This window comes from Nannobrachium achirus (assembly GCF_963921795.1).
Source record: "Nannobrachium achirus genome assembly, chromosome: 9".
In the NCBI taxonomy this organism is placed as follows: Eukaryota; Metazoa; Chordata; class Actinopteri; order Myctophiformes; family Myctophidae; genus Nannobrachium; species Nannobrachium achirus.
The window spans coordinates 24,268,839-24,290,878 of NC_137818.1; the positions used below are offsets into that span (position 1 = coordinate 24,268,839).

Consider the following 22,040-nt stretch of genomic DNA (forward strand, 5'->3'; position numbering starts at 1 on the left):
GCCACACTGGTATTCGCCCGGATCACAGCAATGCGATTGGCTACGAAGGTGTGGAATCGTGTTTGTTCATTGGAGATGTATTTCAACACCGTCTGACTATCTGTCCAAAAGACTGAATCTTCAAGCTCCAGTTGTAGTTCTGACTTCAGCATTTTGTCCACTTTTACAGATAGCACTGCGGCTGTGAGCTCCATCCTGGGTACTGTGATCTGCTTCAAGGGAGCCACTCTTCCTTTTCCCATCATGAATGAAACGGACACTTCCCCTCTGCTGTTTTTCATCCGCAGGTAGCTCACAGTGCCATATCCATCCTCACTGGAGTCTGAAAAGTGATGCAATTGGAAGCTTGTTGGTTCTCCAAAGTCTTTTGGTTTTATGCAGCGAGGCACACTGAAATCACTCAGTTTTGTCAGACTAGACGTCCAGTCAGTCCATTTTTGAGATGTTGTTTGTGGAATCTTCTCATCCCATCCATACTTTTGTTTGCACAGTTCCTGGAGCATATTTTTCACAGGTAGGGTTAGTGGGACCAGAAACCCCAGTGGATCATAAACTGAACTTAGTACCGACAGCATTCCTCTTCGAGTGAGTGGCTTTTCTTTCAGTGCGATTTTGAATATGAATGTGTCATTTTCAACATTCCACTGTAGTCCCAGTGCCCTTTCCATGGGCAGTTCCTCCTTATCCAAATCCAACATTTTAACTTCTTTGGCTCTGTCTTCCTCAGGAATAGCAGAGAGCACAGTGCGGCTGTGGCTCACCCACTTTGTGAGATGAAATCCTCCCATGTGACAGGCACTTGTTAGGTTTTTAACCAGTTGAAGAGCATCCTGTTCTGAGGGTATGGACTTTAGGCAATCATCAACATAAAAGTTGTTATTAATGGTGCCTACTATTTCTGGGTGGAAATGAGCCTTGTTGTCTTCTGCTGTTCTTTTCAATGCAAAGCTTGAGCAGCTGGGTGAGGAAGTAGCTCCGAATAGGTGAACAAGCATGCGATGTTCGACTGGGCTTTTACTGACATCACCATTAGGCCACCACAGAAATCTTAGAAAGTCAATGTCCTTTGCAGACACCCTCACTTGATGGAACATTGAGCGGATATCTGCCATCACAGCCACTGGCTCTTTTCTGAATCTCAGAAGCACTCCAATTAGGCTGTTTGTCATATCAGGGCCTTGTAGCAGCTCAGAGTTGAGTGACTTTCCTTGGTAGGATGCACTGCAGTCGAATACAACTCTCAAGGTTCGCTTTTTGGGGTGATACACACCGTGATGTGGGATGTACCAAACTCTCCCGTCTGTCTTTTCAAGCTGCTCTGTGGGTACCACTTCAGCATAGCCCTTTTCAATTACATCCGCTACAAAGTTGATGTACTCCTGCTTGAAATGTTCATTCTTTTCCAATTTCCTTTTCAGCCCTAGGAGGCGTTGTTCTGCAACTGAACGATTGTTTGGCATGACAATGTCATTTCTCCTAAAAGGCAAATCCAAATAATAGTGTCCATCTTTCAGTGTTACACTATTTTTTGCACATTTCATGAACTTCCTGTCTTCCATTGACATCTCAGGCTTGTCCTCAGATGCCTTCTCACTGAAGTCTTGGTTGTATTGGCTGATCAAGAGCTGCTCCACTTTGGCAATTGAAATTCTATTGCATTGGACAGTTGGATGGCTGGCTGTGTCTGTGCCATCATGACGTCCAAGCGGTCCATTGACAATCCACCCCATTCGTGTTCTCACAGCAAATGGTCCATCTCCTTTGCTGTTTATTACCTCTAATGGTTCCATGACTTTTGGGGCGTCTGTTCCAATCAGCAACTCCACTTCAGCATTAATGACAGGAATGTGCACTTTGTTCAGATAAGGCCATTTGGAAAGGTCCTCCTTTCTGACGATGTTGTCTTTAGTTACAGGCATTTCCTTCTGTGTGTATATTTCAGGCAAAGCAATGAAATCTGATTTTTCCAATCCAGAGATCTCAAGACCTGTGACAAGGTGGGATGTCACATTCTTCTCCTGGCTCATGGTACGCAGCATAATGTTTGTCTTTCTGCCTTTGATGTTCAAGTTTGACATTAATTGCGTTGTACAGAAACTAGCAGTGCTGCCAGGGTCGAGGAAGGCATAAGTCTCAATAATCTTGTCACTTTTGTTGCTTTTGATCTGCACTGGAACAATGGGAAGTGTGATGTCATTCTTACCGGCCCCAATATGGCTACAAGACTGGAAAGTGACACGTGAAGTGTTTTTGTCTCCATCTGGTGGACGTTGCTCTGCCCCTGGGCTTGTCATCTTCTCATTGAACTGTATGTGCAGAACTCCTGGGTGCAGTTTGTCACACACATTACATTTGAGGCGCCTTTTGCAATGCTTGCTCATGTGTCCTTTCATGAGACATCCAAAACACATTCCATTTGTTTTCAAAAAGTCAACTTTATCTTTGTTTAACTTTGACTTAAAGCTGGAGCACATTGCAAGTTGATGCTCACCATTGCAGAATGGACAGTGGGCTGGTTGAGCTGATGAGTCGATGCTTGTGGCAAAACTTCCAGTTAATTTGGGCTTGGGGGGCTGAGCTTTGAATTTATCTCTTGCTTTAACTTGATATGAGAATGAGTCTGTGGAAAGGTTGCCAAAGATTGGGTCAGAGTAGATTCGAACTTGCTTGTCACAGAAATCTACAAGATCCAATAACCTCACTCTGCCATTTCTCTTCTCTTGCAAATCACAGGCATATGATCTCCATTTTTCACGCACTTTGAATGGCAGCTTGAGTGCTATGGCCTTAAGATTGGATGCCACATCCAGTTCATCCATGTATGCCATGTTTTGCATTGAGTTACAGCAGCCTCTGAGAAACAGTGCGTATGCTTGTAGTGCTTTTGGATCTTCAGCTTTGATTACAGGCCAGTTTAAAGCTCGCTCTATGTAGGCACTTGCAATCTTGTATTCGTTGCCATAATTATTTTGCAACAATTTTTTGGCATTTTGATAACCCCTATTAGGGTCCATATATCGACAACTCTTAACAAGGGCTTGAGCTGGGCCTCTTGTATATTGTTCAAGAAAATACAGTTTTTCTTCATTACACTCCACTTTAGACTCAATAACTTGCTCAAATGATGCAATGAATGACTGGTACTGCATAATATCCCCATCAAAAATAACAATGTCTCTTTTTGGCAAAAAGGCATTTTGTTGTTGCTTTACAAGGAGATTTGTGAGGTCATTTTGCCTTTCAAGGACTCTGTGGAGTTGATCAGACCCCAGGGTGCCCGGTGGTGCCCTTGGGGTTGGTGCAGTCGGGTGAGAACCGACATTCTGCATCTGATGAGATGTACCTTGAGCTGGTTGTGGTGGTGTTGGTGTTCTGGGGATGATGGAATGAAATTGAGTTTCAGTTTTTGGTCTGACACTTGTAGTCTGTGTTAAAGTTGGTGTTGTAGTTGGTAGAGCAAAATCGGGTTCTGTTCCATTATTATCCATCATTTCCATTTCCTGAAAGTACTCATTCATGCCATCCGTAATTTTATCTGGAGTATCTGCATTTTCCAGGACTGAGAGTTTGGCTGACGTTACTATCAGTGCTCCCCGGATATCCAATATTTCTTTTTGCCTCCTTATTTGCTCCTTCCTTAGATTCAACTTCTCCTCCTCAATTTCCAAGTCATGTTTTTCCTTAAGTGCTGCTGCCTTAGCAATTAATACTGCCTTTTCAGCCTCAGCCTGGACTCTTTCACTTTTGTTGCTCCCTTTTGAGCTTTCTTTTGACCTTTTACTTGTAACTGAGGCCACCTCTTTTTGATCAGCAGCAGGTACTCTTGGCTCAAATCTGGCCTGCCAACTGGAAAGAGAATTAAGAAAATTACAAATAATTTCCCATTTGGGTTCAAACCATGATTTGGTATCACTTTCACACTCCTCTTCACTCAACATTTGTTGATATTGTTCGTGAGCATCTTTAAACTGTTGCAAAGTGTCATTATAATTGGAGGCATTTGCTTTAACCCAGTGCACATTAGTTGGATCTTTCATCAGATCTTTGATAACATTCATGGACCGAGTGAGCTGACCCACTTTAACCTTTCGTGCTTTGCGCATTTCTTTAATTTCTTCAGCCATACTGCCTTTGTTTGATGAATCTTCTCCTGAGTCAAGTGAGACAGTTTCAGGAGGCACACTTTTAGTGGACATTTCAGTTTCCTTTGTCAGACCTTTGTTTCCTCCTAAATCCTCTCCTGAGGTTAGTGAGGCAGCCTCGGTAGGCAGATCTTTTGTGGACATTTCTTCAACCATTTTTCCTCAATGTTCAAAGTTCATTTCATTTCATTTCATTTCAGTTGATTCCTTTTCCATTACATTTCCATCTCATTTCCATTTGATTTCCACTTCCATTTGATTCCATTTCATTTCCATTTGCATTTCATTCCATTTCCATTTCATTCAGTGTTTCAATTCACAAAGGCATAGTTCACTCATTTTCCATTTCATTTGTTTCATTTCACAAAGGCATCATAGTTCATTCATGTTCCATTTTCCATCCATTTTCCATCTTTACATCAGAGCATTTATTTTCATTAGTCCATTAATGCACACAAAATCCATTATTTCACATGTCCAAAGGCAGCCAAGTTCATTGTTGGGTTGAAACAGCATGAATTCTTAACTATTTACATACCACTCTCCTTGGCTTTTTGCTTCCAATCCAGAACTTCTTCAAACAATCCATGAATCCATATTGTCCATTTTGTCCTGTACTCCAAAAAGGCAGCTTTTTACTAATGTAGGGACCTTTTGTCCTTGTGATAGTTGACCAGGAGTATCTTTTTGCACTGACTGGCTTTGTGCAGCAAACCCGTAAAAAAGGAAAAAAGGAAGGTCCAAACCAGAGGGTTTAAAGTTGAACTGAAAAATGTTTTATTCCATTTTGTTCCAGGCTACAAAACATAAATTATAGACTTGGTATAGAGCAGGGGTCTTCAACAGGGGGTCCGCGACCCCTAGGGGGTCCGCGGAGGTACTGCAGGGGGTCCGCGAAATTATTGCTTAAAAAAAAAAAAAAAAAAAGATTTCAAAAAATGTTTTTTTTTCTTTTTTTTCATTTTTCACATATATGTTAAAAAATAAATCATGATTCTATCCATTTTGAATAGCTTGAATACATGATTACTATGCAATTGACAGATTGTTGACATTGACATTGGTTCTCAGTTAATAAGTAGTATGTTTAGAAATGGTAGTGGTACGGCCCACCCTGCTCGCTGTAACTTGTACAAAAAAAAAAATATGTCGTAGCCCCGCCCCCCCCACCCTACGAGGTGGTAGGGGGTCCCTGCCCCATCTCCCAATTAGTTTGGGGGTCCCCGACCTGAAAACGTTGAAGACCCCTGGTATAGAGCTTAGAATAGTATAAGAGGCAGCAGCAACAAAAAAACAGACGTAAAAAGCTGTGAACCTCCAATCAACTACACCTGGCCTTCTCTAGGCCAGGTTCTTAAGCTCTCCTCTCCTCCAAGTCTGCACTGCAGAGGGTGACAAAGAGGCATTAGACATCAGGTATATATGGAACATGAAGGCCAGTGGAGGCCTATTGTAGATCGGCTCCTACAACCCCCTAGTGGTCCCGGACCCCCTGTGTAAGACCCATGGTCTAGTGCTAAATGGTGACTGTTCGGAATCTGTCCACATTTGTCATATCCAGCTACACATACCGGTAGGCTACTACAGCTGTTACACAAATCAGACACACAAACCTAGTTAATGTGTAAACTATTTTGGGCAAGCTAGACCTGCATATTACACTGCTAGTGAGCGAATGATCCCTATGTCTCACCTAGGAAGTAGAAGATGAGCAGTACTATAAGCAGCAGCAGTGTGACGATACCACAGGTCATGATGTATGCACGGGATGAACTGGAGTTTAACATGTCCTTTAGATAGCCCTGCCATTTACTGCTGATTGGTTGGCCTTTTTGATTGACAGTTGTCGTGTCCTGCCTGTAGACGTTCCCATTGGGTGAGGGAGTTTGAGCAGGTAGGCGGGGGGGCCTCACACCTGGAATTTTAGAAACAAGAGAATTGATATGGTATTTACAGTGTCAACTGTATTCACATTGCTTTATTTATTTACAAATTACAGTCCCACGTGAGTGACTGAGAGTGACTGAGTACCTCTGTGGCTGTGCTCAGGGTGTGTGCGGTGTAGGTCATTGATGGAGTCAACAGAATGTAGCTCTATCTCTGTCAGATCTCTCTCGCTGACTCTGTAGAAGGGAGGAGTTGTCTGTGTGGACGGGGGTCGTGACATGTCTACTGCGGCTGCTGCACAGAGATAAAATAAGTTATTTGTTCATGTTAGCTTTATTGTCTCTTCTGTAGGAGAGATGTGGGGAAGGGGGATGAAAATATGCTGTTCTCACTTTACATTACACACACACACGCGCGCGCACACACACACACACACACACTGTGAAAGAGATAAAAGTGAGAGACACAGAAAGAGAGAGAAAAGAGACAAAAGATAGGTGCAGATGCACAAAGGCTGAAGTGTGAACATAGACAAAGCATACCAGTTATGACCAGCTTGTTTATCAGTGCTATTATTAGTGCCAGTTATCAAACCCATAATGTTACAGAGCTGCTGGAATTTGAACTCGCAGCCAAAGGACAGCTGACTGGATGGATACAGACTCCTTCAAACCAATTGTTTGTCTGATTGTTTGAATAACTGGCTTTCTGACTGACTGACTGACTGAGTGAGTGACTGACTGACTGACTGGTTGGGTACCTGTCTGTCTGTCTGTCTGTCTGTCTGTCTGTCTGTCTGTCTGTCTGTCTGTCTGACTGACTGAATTATTGATTGACTGAATGGCTGTGTGACTGGCTGACAGAATAAGTGAGTGACTGGCAATCTGGTTTAGTGAATGTCTGTCAGTTTGACTTACTGGCTGACTGATTGACTGCAGGTTGTGTGATTGAATGACAGAGTGATTATGACTATAACTACATAATTGTGATGGATTGACTGACCGACTGACTGACTGAATGTGATTGAATGAGTGATTGAATTCACCATGTATCAAGTGATTGAAGTGATAGAGTAACTGATGGTCTGTTTAACGAAAAAACTGAATAGCCACGTGACTTCTGTAACTAGCTGAATGTCCAGGTGAACCACCATCTGAAGATGCCAAAACTGGACGAAGTGTCCATTGAACTCACTAGTTAGACATGTTTGCTGCCGTTACTAATTATACTGAGCTATCTTCTTGACTATGACTCCACTGTGGTGTCCTGGTGGGTCAGTGGGCCAGGATGCATGATATGTGCTTGTGATGTTGTAGGCAGGAGATCCCAGTGATCACTGTTTACATGTCAATGAATCTCTCATATTAATGTTATGTCTCTATAAAATGGCCAAAAAGACATATAATGAAATGTAAATAACCAGTGAAAATGTGCCAAATACATACCTTCTGTCACCATGAAACAGACCAGTGTGTGCGTGGGAGTGTTTGTCCCCTTGTTTCAGTATTTGTGTCTCTGAAACCATGTGCTGTTCTCCAGACTCCAGTAATTAATCCGAGGTCACACGCAAAACTCTGGAAACACAGCGTGTACGAGTAACATTGTCACCAAAGTTCATTCAATCCTTCTTCTGAATATTCCGAGTTGCTATTCCACAAGGTTCCTGGTTAAACTGTCAGAGAAACAGAGGAAAAAAACACTTCCAAGTGTTGTGACAAAGTTACAGTCCTTCCTTTAGAGACTCTCGTGGTGTGCATGTGGGTCTGTGAGAAACTGTACCCTACTTTCTCCTCCTTTTCCACCGTGAGCCTTTGTGTGTTTGTGGGTGGGTGTTTTCCCAATTCCTCTGCCAAAGACTCTCTGCCACCCGGAGAGAGATCGAGAAAGAGACACACAGAGAGAGAGAGAGAGTCCCATAACCCATTGCTCTCTCCAGTCCCCACCCTGCAGACCCCAGAGGCCTAAAATAGCTACAGAGACCATGGATGTATTATTAGGTCCTGGGCCAAAGGATTACTCACTGATCACAGACGTGGTCTAACTAGAGGTAAACATATACACTCAAATATCATTTCTCCATTTGTGAAGACATGCTGTAGCATATTTCTTAACTGTACAATTCCCGATGATGATGATCAGATATGTGTGGTATATATGATGGACATTTTTAAAAGAAGGAACAGAACACTGTAGGTTAAAACATAAATAGGACACATATAGAAAAATAAAACAGTAGCCTACATTCAAAGGCAAACATTTTTAGATACTACATAACAACCAACCATAATCACAAGAGTTTGCACATAATCAGTGCTAATCCACCCAGGGATTGTCATAATTACCCCACAGAAGTCCATTTCCACACTCAGTCAAATCAACCACTCCCAAAGCACATGCCATACAACGGCAAATGAGTGTTGCTGAGACTTGAGACAGTTTATGTGTTAAAACCTATTATAAGCATGAGGGCCTGTATGTGTTCTCAGAGAGGGACCCAAGCTTGCAGCATCATAAAGGAAAATAATAATAATAATAATAATTTGTGCAACAACAGTTCCTGACTTCAGAAGACAATCCTCTATAGAAGACACTGTACTGTCGAAATGTCAGTAACTAACTGCACCTATTAAAGGTTTTTAGATAACTTGTGTGCATACATGTGCTCCAGCCCTTTCTTTTTTTATATATTGCATACTGACCTTCTTAAAAGGGGTGTCAGTGATTAGTTTTTGTTAAAATAGGTGTTAAATACCAGTAACTCTATATTTCAATAGCAATCGTTGCTAGGCAAATTACCACTTCTTTCATCATTTTATTTTGATTATTTTTATTTTTTAGAAACATTATCATTATCACTGACCGTTTGAGGATGCTTAAGCGTCAATTCCATTTCCAATTTCATACTTCAAGCTAATACTTCATAAGCAGATCAGCTCATTGACATGTCCACAGACTCTGTCAGCTACAGCAAAATGAATCATATCAAGCCCTTAACAGTCATTATTTAATTTCAACACCACGCCTATTAAATCAAATACTTTCTTAAATTTGATGGAATCAGTATTATTTAAACATATTTTTAGTACATTTAACAAAGGTATAATTAATGTATGTGTCTTATTTCAGTCTTATTTATAGTCTTATAACTATAATTATACAGTGTTATAAGCAGATTATAGTGCATTATAAGTAGGCCTATGTTTGTAAATAATGCATTAGGCCTATTGGCTTATGCATATCAAGTGTTTCACCCCACCCATATGTTGTCCCCTGGTTGATTCAGTCAGGTCCCTGGTTCACAATCAGTTGCAAAACCTCTGCTATTTTTTGATTGAAGACTTTATTAGAAGTTTGCATAGGAAAAGGTACAGTTTCATGACGGTACAGTTCACTGGTACAAGGTCTACTAAAAGGAGATCCATGAAAAGACTAAGCTTATTTCCACTGGAAACCATTGAAGTATCTCATATAACATTGAATGACAGACAAATAGAACACAGTACTATGCAGTAGATATGTAAAGAAAAACAAAAAAGAAGACAGTAAGTCTAAAACAAACAGTAGCCTATATACAAAGAAGGGGCAGGGGAGGGTAGGGTTGGGCTAGGTTCATTTTTTTTACCAGTTGCGAACGGCTGCTGCCTGTAAGTGGTTTTTCAGGGCAATTTTAAAGGATGCTAGTGATCCACACTCCTTTATGGCCTTCGCCCTTCGGTAAGGCTTTCCACATTTTGGTGGTATAGCAGAAAAAAGAGTTTGACCCTTTGTTGGTTTTGACTCTGCATGGTTGAAAGTGATCTGTGGCGCTGCCTCTGGTGTTGTAATTATGGACATCCTTAATGTTTATAAAGTAAACTTGTTATTAACTTGTCTTTCATCTCTCCAGCTCTTTAGTAAACAGAAAATACATTTTCAGGTTGGGATATACCAATTGTATCTAATTAAGAGAGAGAACTCATAGGATGAACAAGTGAAATTGGAAGTAATAAACAATAGAAACATAAATAAACTAGAAGCAGTGCTCTTCCGAGCACAGGTCTCCACCAGGCTGTGCGTCCTGGTGGTGCTACTGTATAATAGGCCAATGTAAAAAGGGTGGCATATGTTCTTCACCTTAGATCTTTCATGGCAATCGGACGCTGCATGCATGATTTCAAGCATTGTGTTCCAAAAATGTGTTTTGCTAAAGTCTACCTGCTGGTGGCGCTATAACAGGACAATGTTAAAAAGGTAGCATTTGTTCCTTGACCTAGTGGGAATATGTGTGGCAAATGTCACGGTAATCGCAAGCTGCGTTGATGATTTGAGGCATTTTGTTCAAAAACGGAGCAATCCTGCAAACTTTGGAAGCTAATATTAGTCAATCAGGATGGAATGTGAAATATCAGACGGATCGGACTTGATCACATGACTATAGAGATACTGTGTAGCGATTTGCATGATTTTTGGATAAAATCTCAAGGAGTAATATCCAAAAATGTGTTTTACATAAGTCGGCCCAAAGGTGGCGCTATAAAAGGCTGATGTGAAAAATGCAGGGCAAAGGTTTATCCTTAGCCTCTAGGGAGTGCTCTTACAAAGTTTGAAACTGATCGGTGGAGTTATAGGTAAAACCACAAATCGGGCTGTTATAGCGCCACCATGAGGCTGATAAAAAAAAAATAAGTGGCATTTCTTCCTCGGCCTAGTGGGAACGTGTGTGCGCGATTTCATGATAATTGCACTTTGCGTTTGTGATTTGAGGCATTTTGTTCAAAACGGCTCAATCCCACAAACTTTGGAAGCCAATCTTAGCCAATCAGGATGGAATATGCAAAATCGGACAGATCCGTGTCGATCACATGACTGTCGAGATATTGCCTACCGATTTGTAGGATTTTTGGACAAAATCTGTAAGAGTAGTGCACAGAAATGTGTTTAGCAAACATCGGCCACTAGTTGGCGCTAGAAAAGGCCCATTTGAAAAATTTAGGGCAGAGGTTCTAGATTGGCATCCAGGGAATGTGTGTGCTCACTTTGGCAGCGACCGGGCCAACGGTGACTGAGATTTGACGCTCACAAACTGCGAGGACGCACGGACGCACGCACGGACGGACGGACGCACGGACACACGGACGGAGGGGAAAACATACTCTCCCTCAGCCTTCGGCTGGTGGAGACAATAAATGAACTGTGACACTTATCTTTGATAAATTGCTGTCCCGACCTGAAAAATATATAAAGCCTACATAAGTCCATTCAGTGTGAACAAACAAACCCTACATTACTATCAAAATAGAGCTTTAACTTTCGATCTCAGATACACACTTGCTGGTGCATGTATCTGACTGTATCCTATGATCTGTATGCGTTTCTACAAACCTAGAGCAAGTAGGCTAATCAGAAAACGATCACCTTATCAACTACAATTCCCACAATGCCTTGCTCGTATGGTGCTCACGGTCGGTATTTGATGTTTTTGCAGTGAAAGCAGAAATTCCTGGGAGTGCGGAGTCCAAAAGAGTTTTCGGACCTCTACCACAAAGTGTTACCGTGGCGTGACGTTTAACCAGTTTTGTGTTGGAGCTCAGCCGGCGACAAGTGTGATTATCGGAACGATCATCATGTGGACTCGGATGTTGGTTCGGGGCGGAGGGCTGGGAACCAGGGTGCGGGTTCCCAAAGAGTGTGAACGGGTAGCCTCGGTCACCCAGCAACAGAGGCATGCTTCCACTTCAGAGGTAGGCTAAAGTTAACTGGACCCATCTATGCCAGTGTTTGTCAAACTTTTTCATGTCAAGACCCCCAAATTGACACTTATTAGCCCGCGGACCCCCATTTGAAAAGACATGCCAGGGACCCACATAAGGGAAGATTTTTAACTTAATATTTCAAGGACCCCCCAGTTTGACATTCATTAGGCTACGGACCCCCCAATGGCATTTCTATCTATGTTAATTTAACTCTGAGAGTATGGGTCCATTTGGTTTCATTTGTACACTCTGAGTTACAGACCTTTCCTAACTATCATTTAGTTGGGGACCACCTGGAACTCCCTCAAGGACCCCTGGGGCCTGGGGGTCCCCGGTCGGACCCCATTTTGAGAACCACTGATCTATGCAATGAATGCAATGCACAACAAACTTGACATGCTACTTAGATCTTCTCCAACGCCTATACTTTGGCCTAAATTAAAACTATAGAAGATAGGCATATGAATTGTATTCTAATTTTGAACAAATTGTAATCATATATGTGATTGTCACAATTCTAATTTGCCATTTTGCCAAGGCTCAAGGTTTATTTGAAACCAGAATTAATGATTTCATATTTTTCAGTCAACCTTAACTGCATGAGCCCTAGATTTGTTGCTTTAACCCTTATTATACCCTCCAGTTTGCTCATGCAAACTTAATGTAGGCTACATCTGTCCCAACACTCTCTCTCTCACTCACTCTCTCTCTCTCTCTCTCACACACACACACACACACACACACACACACACACACACACACACACACACACACACACACACACACACACACACACACACAGACACAGACCATTCTTGTACTGTTTGCTCCACTAGAGAGGATGATTTTATTAAGAACACGAGTGACTGACTCCTGATTACTGTCAGGCCTTTATATTAAAGCCTCATGTTACTCATACGTTTATGATCAAAATGAATTAATACATTAATTCAGCACATTTCTATTTCAAAAATCCTGAAAATGGATTAACCTTTCCTTTTTCACAGTGAGATGATTATAATATTTCTGCCATGCTTTGAGTAAGATAAGATCATGTTCTACTGGGACAGTTTAAAGTGTTAATGTTGATTGATACAATGTAGTATGCAGTATGCAGATAGCATATCTGCATAGTGCATATCAGTCTATAAATTCATTCACATTAGGCCTACATGATTTGTGTGTGTGTGTGTGTGTGTGTGTGTGTGTGTGTGTGTGTGTGTGTGTGTGTGTGTGTGTGTGTGTGTGTGTGTGTGTGTGTGTGTGTGTGCGCGTGTGCGTGCGTGCATGCATGTGTGCGCGCACGCTTGTGTGTGTGTGTGATTGTGTACGTATGCATGAGTGTGCATGTGGGGACTGGACTAAATGATTAGTCTTCTTAAGATACTGTATATTACACACACACACGCACGCACGCACGCACGCACACACACTGACCATTCATTCAGACTTAGAGATCTGACTTTGAACTTGGATAGTTTTGTGAAATAGACAGACCTGTTGAAAAGGGACGACTGTCGGCCCTTTTCATGTCCCTTTTCATAATGCATTTCCCATAATGCACTGCAGAGATACTGATAAGCCCCCTCCATGGGCTGGTGCGAAGGTTAAAGTTTGGCATATAAAAAATAGGATACAGTGGAGTTGAGCAAACATTATTATCCCCCAAGGGAAAATTCATTTGACCCCAGCACACTCATGATACAACTGTACAAAAACAAAACATCACAAGAAATTACCCACAAGTTATAAAACATAATTAAAAAGAGCAACATAGCAGCAAGATTGTGGAACAATGAATTATGACCTGGCTTTACTCGTTGCACAGTGTCATGGCAACTGGGTCAAATTAGATAATGATTACTTTTCTGCACTCTAGAATAGTCTTTACATTCTGTACACATGCCGAAGACAGAATGCAGTGGACAATGATAGTTGTGTTAGCCTGCATGTATATTATTCAGTGATGTTTGCTTCATTCAATATTTTTCTTTTTAGGAAATGACAGATTAACAATTAAAACAAATGAAATAACGTATTCCAGTGGTTTATTTCCATTGTTTTCCTGTTATGTTCTGTCCTCAGCATTTGATCTCTCTGCACCCCAGGCTCCCTTGCAGAAGACACCTCTGTTCGACTTCCACAAGGCACAGGGAGGGAAGATGGTGGGATTTGCAGGCTGGAGTATGCCTGTACAGTATAAAGACAGTCACATCGTCTCACACATGCACACCAGACAGCACTGCTCTATCTTTGATGTCAGCCACATGCTACAGGTGAGAGACACGTGAACAGGTAACCTACACATACAGGAGGATGAGTGAGGAACTCCCACACACCCCTGACTAATTGATTAATACATCTATTTATTGAGTTCTAATAAGAGGCATGACTGTTAATTAGTGGGTTTTAGTTTTTTCTTTCATGGAAAGCTCTAGCCCCCTCTGCTGGCAGAAGCTAAAATCACTTTTGTCTGGTATTATCAGTGCTGGTGTAATCACTATGATCAGTAATAGTATAGTATTAAACAATTTTGTCTTGCTTCTTCCTTGCATGACTGAAGCTGCATTGTGAATGAGAAATGTCACTTTCAGAGAAATAGATTCTATAGAAATACAATAGAAAGTATAGCTTGCGTGTTGGTAGATTGACTCGACCAACACATCAATGTGGCTTGTTCATAATTAACCACAATGAATCCTTTACCCTACAAGCTCACAACGCATTGCATTGCGACACGTTACTTGCTACTCTGCTACTGCTACAGTATATGTGCTTCTCAACCAGGAAAATATTATGGTTATTTTGTTAACTGTTAGTGTTAACTTGTGTTTTCCATGTCAGACCAAAGTCCATGGCAGAGACAGGATAAAGTTCATGGAGTCTCTGGTGGTGGCGGATGTAGCAGAGCTGAAGGACAACCAGGTGAAACCAAACATCTGTAAACTAGATGTGTGTGTGTGTGTGTGTGTGTGTGTGTGTGTGTGTGTGTGTGTGTGTGTGTGTGTGTGTGTGTGTGTGTGTGTGTGTGTGTGTGTGTGTGTGTGTGTGTGTGTGTGTGAGAGAGAGAATGAATGAATCATTTTTTTAATTTGCGTATCTTGTCATAAGACCCATCCCTTACGGGATTATAAGACACCAAAAACATAAATAAACAATATCACATTAAATTTCTGGAAAACAGAAAGCTGTTTGTTTGTCCCATGCTTTCTCTAAATAGTCCACAATTGCGAATATCTTATTTTCAAACATCCATGAAAGCTTCTCTGCGTCAACATATTAAGTCTGAGTTTTTACAAATGTTATAATTAAGTCACAGTAGGAGCAAATCCGCTCTTCTTCTATGACTCCTCTGTACCTGCCAGTTTCAAGGTGCAGTTTTGTGTGTGTGTGTGTGTGTGTCACACACACACACACACAGTGTGTGTGTGTGTGTGTGTGTGTGTGTGTGTGTGTGTGTGTGTGTGTGTGTGTGTGTGTGTGTGTGTGTGTGTGTGTGTGTGTGTGTGTGTGCGCGCGTGCGTGATGTATTAAGCTTGTTGTTTGGCTGCACTCATGCGCACTGGATAAAGTGTTGGCTAATATGGAAATGCTAGGAAACGTTAACTCACTAAGGTGGAAGTGGGGGCACTCCAAATTAAGAGAATGCAAGACAAAGTATCAGTTATTCATTCTTTGTTTTTTTGCTCTGAAGAAGGCCAACAAATAATTAATTACTGAGCCTTTATCTGGTATTCTCTTATTTTGGAGTGTCACCTCTTCCACCTTAGTGTGGTGACCTTTTCTAACTAGTCGTTTTTGTGGCTCTGCACCCACTGCTCATGAAAGCGTCCAGAGGAAGCGCACATGCCTATCTCCCTATTATGTAAAAGCCTTTGACTTTGTCTGTCTGTCTGTCTGTCTCAACCCTAGGGATCACTGTCCCTCTTCACCAATGAGAAGGGAGGGATCATGGATGACCTGATCGTCACAAAGACAGACCGGGGCTACCTCTATGTTGTGTCTAACGCTGGCTGCTCTGATAAAGACTCAGCTCATATGAAGGTACAGACAGAGAGGGAAGTAGCTAAATAGACTGATAAGGGTATGGTCACACAAGCCGCCGGGGTGGATGCGTGATTGGCTGAAGTAGACTTCAGTGGAACTTAGTTGACTGACTATCACAAACCATACAGAGCCACCTCCCCGACAATATCGCACAGACCGTTTGTTTATTTTTGGACCACAATGCTTATTTGAGACGATTTTAAGATGACCCAATGTTATTCTCCTTAGAGAAATTGCTTCCGTGAACCGGGGGATAAGCGAGTCACCTCATGACTTCGCTGCTCTATATACTGCTTCCCCCGAGCCAGCGGGGCGCCTTATGGAGGGGAAAGGAACTGGTTGGAATAACGTGTACTGTTCCTTCCACACGCTACGTCCAACCAGGGAGACTCCCCCCTGCCAGGTGAAAAGAAGTGACTTGGACTCTTCATGCATAGAAGGAAGCATGAGGTCAGTCCGTTGTCTCCCCAGGTTGGCAGAGGGAGTGTAGCGCCCAAGATTACATTAGATAATTGACACTGGGTGAAAAATGGCTTTATCGTGGGATAAAAATGTAGAAAATGAAACAGTGTGAAAGCTACCTAACTTCAAGTCGACAACTGACCAATGTTGACAATGTTGAAGAATTTTGGGCTGTTAGGCTTTTAACTCTTTTACTGCTTCGGACGTTCCCGCTCGCCTCAATTTTGACGGCGGCGCGTTGCCAATACGAACGGACGTTCTTTTACCTTGTCTGATGACTGTAAGCTGATGAGAGGTCACGCGGGTGTGTACAGTAAAAAACATCTCCCGTAATGCTGCTTTCCACCACACGTAAACATCAATGATGTCCAATTCACTTCCTGGCTGTTCTCTGTGGACCTGATCTAGATTATGCATTTCTATGCTCTGAACGACGGAAAGAGGGGAGGGCCATCTCACATCCATTCCTTGCATAAGGCTTCCCCCTGCCGCCAGCTTGGCTAAAGTACACATATAATAGGTCCAATGAAAAGAAAATCGTTTGGAAATAAATAATCAATAAATCTTTTTCTATAACATCGCAAAGGTAAGCTGCTTTTTGCTGGCACCAGCCCCAATAAATAAATAATAAATCTGGCAGTAAAACTGTTAATGGGGAAAAGACATCTAAAATGTATGCATGTGTGTTTTGTAGGCCAAAGTGGCAGAGTTTAAGGCAGCAGGCCTTGATGTGGATCTGGAGTTCCTGGAGGAATCTCTTATCGCTCTGCAAGGTGACATTTCTTTCTTTCTTTCTGCTTCCCTGTTCTTTATGAAAAATGTACGAATGATATCCTACTTCGCCACCAGCCTCATGCCTACCATTAATTGGGTTATTTAAATAATTGACTGACGGCCTAAAAACTGTATGTGTTTAGGTCCATCCATGTCGCGGGTACTCCAGGAAGGGTTAAAGGACAACCTCAGTAAACTGACCTTCATGACCTCCACCGTAGCCACAGTGTTTGGCATTAAGGACTGCAGGGTCACCCGCTGTGGGTATACCGGAGAGGACGGAGTGGAGGTGAGCGCCACTATCTATGGTTCTCTCCATCGATTAATGGATGGATAGACTGATTGACTGACTGACTGACTGACTGACTGACTGACTGACTGACTGACTGACCATATTTTTCCTGTACTTGATTTGTGGCATGGACAACACACCATGAAGTATATAAAAACACAGTAGTTATAAATAGAAAGACAGTAGGCAGATATAATACAACTGTAAACAGTAAAGGCATTAAAAACAACACACAACAATGGTTGTTATTACTGACTGTGTTAATTTCTATCATGTTGTCTTGTTTCTCTGCGTGTGTACAGTACCTTCTCAGTTCTAACTCTCTCTGCCTCTCTGAATTTCTGTGTCATCTCCTGTCGGCCTAATGTACATGTAAATGTGATACTAGCAGAGACGGCCCCCATCTCTTATGTACCTGTACAGCTCTCTCTCTTACATTATGTCTTATGTCTTCCACCACTTTGTCAGATCTCAGTGCCCAGGTCCAAGGTGGTGGAGCTAACAGAGAAGTTACTAGCCCACAGTGAGGTGAAGTTGGCTGGCTTAGGCGCCAGGGACAGTCTAAGGCTGGAGGCAGGGCTTTGTCTCTACGGCAATGATATTGATGAGACTACGACTCCTGTGGCGGCAACTCTAGTCTGGACTATAGGTGAGGCTCTGCTTTTCCTTTGGCTGCTCCTGCTCCGGCCTCCTGGCGGGGATAATAAACAACCAACAGGCAGCAATGACTGGCAGCAGCATTCGCCTTGCCCCGTTTAGCATGCATTTAGCCTCATCTACTCGAGTAGGTATTTCGCTATGAGGAGTCAATGCACTGGACAACCCTGCTTCTGAGTAGGGTCGGTCAGTGCACGCACTCAGTGCACCTACAGTAGGGTGCAGTGCACTGTAACAGCGGCAACGCACCGAATGCAATGCATTTTAAAAGACCAGAGAGCACAATAGTGCTCTCAGTGTATACGAACGCACTCTGAATATTAACATATTAACACATTTTTATTTCAAATTTATAACAAGTTCAAACTCCTATAGCATGGCGGTGCTACAGTATATACACAATGGTCAGGGGAAGACTGTGTGAATATGTGGGGTTTTATGTTCACTGCAGACTGACATATTATCCAGTCTGGATAATGTTTATTTTTTTTACTCTAATATCGATTTCCTTTCCTCTCACAACAGGGAAGCGTCGCCGCCAAGCGATGGATTTCCCAGGTGCTGACATCATTGTGCCTCAGATTAAGGCAAAGACGGCCAGGAAGAGAGTTGGCCTGATCTCTACTGGACCTCCTGTCAGACCGCACACTCCAATACTCTGCCCCGAAGGAAACGTGATAGGTCAGAGATTAATGACTGTCTTGTTTCAATGAGAGAGGGAAGTTGTGAGTGAGCAAATGACTGAGTATGTGTGAGGAAGTAAGTTCTCATTGGCTTTTGTCTTCAGGTGAGGTGACCAGCGGATGCCCATCCCCCTGTCTGAAGCACAACGTTGCCATGGGTTACGTGGATGCTGCATTCACCAAAAACGGAACGGCCGTGCAGGTGGAAGTAAGGAAAAAGGCAGTGCCTGCTACTATCAGCAAGATGCCTTTTGTACCCACCAACTACTACTCTGGCTAGAAGGGGACTCACACACATGAATGCACACACACACACACACACACACACACACACACACACACACACACACACACGCTTGTACCTACACACAAACATGTACTCCTACAGTACTGCAAGGTGTACTGTAGTACAGCAAGGTGTACTGTAGGGGCACAAGACATATTTTCCTACTCGTTCCCATAGTAATGCTGCCCCCCTGTGTTTACCTGCAGCAATGCAGTATTAATGAGACCTAGAAGAGTTCAGAATCAACTTTATTGTCACAGGTTTACAGGTGTAAAACAGTGGGTAAATTCATTTTGTGCAAATTCCATCGTTTTTGGTATTTCCATAAAAAAGTATGGGAAGAAGAAAGGGGGTGGGGGCAATTGGTTAGAGAGATCAATCAATAAAATTAAAATATCTACGTATTTACTAAGGGTGCAACGGTTTACAACTTGTACGGTTCGGTTTGATATTTTGGTGTCACGGTTCGATACTTTTTCGATACAAAAAATAAAGAGAAATGTCCTTGATTTATAAATGTATTTTTATAACTACGTATTTTTTTGTTTTAACTTTGAACAATATGGTACCCAACCTTGGGTAGTGGTTCTCTAAAGTGGGCTCTGCGGACCCCTAGGGGTCCTTGAGGGGGTTCCAGGGGAATGTGGATGTTGAGTGGTATTGTATTGTTCGGTACAGGGTCATTCGGTTCGGTATTCGATATTCGGTTCGATATGTTGCACCCCTAGTATTTACACATGGTACCTGAGGTAAGACATTACATAAGGTGTGGTTAGTACCTGAAGCAAGACATAAAGGTGCAGCAGATATACTGTATACTGTACATGATATGTTAAGGTGCGAGAAAAACAAAACAAAAGACGTGCGTCAACTGAATGATAAAAGAAAGAAAGAAAGCTTTGTCTAAATTCATAAAAGAATGTGAACACAGGTTTTGTGTGAACTAGTGACTATCTCTGCTATATTTTCTAAATCTCAAAATCATGTTATTCAACCAGTGCAATTAATGCACAGGAATTTGCAGCCACGCACACACATACACGTGTGTCTACACACACACACATGCGCGCGCACACACACACACACACACACACACACACACACACACACACACACACACACACACACACACACACACACACACACACACACACACACACGTAAGAACAGTTCATATTACAATGACAACAGGGCCTCATTAGCCAAACAAAAGGCACACTGCAAGCAAACTATTGATAGAATACTTGTAGACTACATATGTCCCTACTGTATGTGCAGCCAAACAGAATGGTATACTATACAGTGTGTTAAGAGTAGACCGTTGAGTGGTGATGTATAGTCTGTAGTGCAATGGTCCAACTTATGTTGAATGGAATGAGATTGAACTGATCGACTGTGAATGGTTGTCAATATTGACATTGTCATAAGATTGTTTTAATAAGAAATGTGCAGCCCTCTCCACCTTTCCTTTATTGACATAACAGTATGAAAACTGAGAGGGAAACCACATAAGGGAGGCACAGAAGAAACTGCTATGTAAATGGTTGTGTGTGTCAAAATATATGGTTCCACAAGAACTATTTTAACATGCAGTACATTTATTGAGAGTTTAACTGACCAACAAATCCAGGTTACATACGTAAATGTGTAAAATACATGAAATGTGGACTACATCTTTTATATATATTTATCCTTTTACAATTGTACTTAATGTACTTTTTTTAATGGAGCTTATAATAACAATTGTAACTTTTCTAATGAAACTGTAAATATTCACCACCAGACCAAAACAATTCGATTTCATATGGCTCTTTTGACATTACATCACCCGATATTTGGTTGTTACCATTAGGTGATGTGACTTGAGTCTCTGCCCTTGTCTGTTGTTTTTATTATGGCAATACTATGGAATGAAACATAATGGTCACAACTGCATGATAAGGATATTGTATTGACATCTTATCCAGTGTTTTGTAACCTAATGTTCATTTGACAAACCAGCTCTTGAAATTGAATGGAGAAATAATTGCATAATAAACATTTAATTGGATGAGCCTTGGGCTGCTCTCTTAATGTTCACAAGAGCCAGATATTTGTCATAATATCTAACATGGTTATCCTGTTAAATTACAGGAACTCTTGAGTTGATACTGTAGCACCTTGTTGAACCACAGAGAGGATTCTTTTTGTCGACCTGACATGTTTGTTCTGTTATTTAGCCTACTACTGAAATGTTTGATTATTTAATTTTTTTACTTAATCTAATGATGTTGTCTTTGACTAACAATTCCAGGTAGTTTTGCACATCTGGTGGATGTGCCAATAAATTGAAAGGGAGATACAGTGTGTTGACCTTTCTTTAATGGTTTATTGGGCCTATGCCTGCTTGTCTGTCTGTGTCCCTTTTATTCCCATATATGGGGTTCTGTGTCGGTTACCCATGCCCAAAATATGGAGTCCAGGCCGGCGATGTCAGTAGGCTATATGAAATCATGAGGAGTACTTGATGAGTACTCCATATATGGGGATTTGTGGATGCATGCATGTATCAATATTTTGGACAACAGCCAATCCCAGCAATGTCCCATTGGCACAGTCTCCCACAGGTCCTCACCTCAGCAATATGCACACAGAGTTTAAAGTTGATGGGTCAGACAGTTCTCGAGTGCAGGAGAGACGGACAGATTTTGCTCATTTATTGATGGATGGTTGTCTTATAGCTGTGAAGCTTTGATACATAAATTATAAAATGAAAAATTGCACCTGTGCCAAGTGAGCAAACATGACACACATGCATTATCTCCTTGTATGGGCCGTTCTGTCCGTGACATCAGCTGTGGTGATGTTGGTCTCTGCATACTTTCTATGATGTTAGTCTCTTGTGACGCGGACATAGGGACATATAGGGACCTACACACAAAGCCAGACTAAACACTAGCGCCGCTCAAAACCAATAAGATTAATTAAAAAATGAAAATTAAGCTACTGTTAGTTATTTTTATTTAATATGTATTTGTATTTAATATATATATATATATATATATATATATATATATATCTTTTTTTTTACTAACTGTA

General features: G+C 41.8%; 1 protein-coding gene across 1 annotated transcript; it reads left to right on the plus strand.

Annotated features, from left to right (window-relative positions):
* The first annotated feature begins 228 nt into the window (after positions 1–228).
* amt (aminomethyltransferase) lies at positions 229–21,308 on the plus strand. The gene is made up of 10 exons (XM_080734196.1): positions 229–287; positions 11,494–11,749; positions 13,870–14,037; positions 14,606–14,686; positions 15,674–15,805; positions 16,965–17,043; positions 17,188–17,333; positions 17,805–17,985; positions 18,519–18,674; positions 18,781–21,308. Exons 1-10 carry the CDS (start codon positions 244–246, stop codon positions 18,954–18,956), a joined length of 1,419 nt encoding a protein of 472 aa, XP_080590322.1. The 5' UTR covers positions 229–243; the 3' UTR covers positions 18,957–21,308.
* The last annotated feature ends 732 nt before the right edge of the window (positions 21,309–22,040 follow it).

What these genes read in the sequence shown, in the direction of transcription:
- amt (XM_080734196.1), top strand. Translation starts at nt 244, where the DNA reads ATGAATGAAACGGACACTTCCCCTCTGCTGTTTTTCATCCGCAG. An exon ending in CTGCTGTTTTTCATCCGCAG is followed by an intron (nt 288 to 11,493) that starts GTAGCTCACAGT and finishes ATGTTTTTGCAG; the next exon opens with TGAAAGCAGAAATTCCTGGG. An exon ending in AACTCTAGTCTGGACTATAG is followed by an intron (nt 17,986 to 18,518) that starts GTGAGGCTCTGC and finishes CTCTCACAACAG; the next exon opens with GGAAGCGTCGCCGCCAAGCG.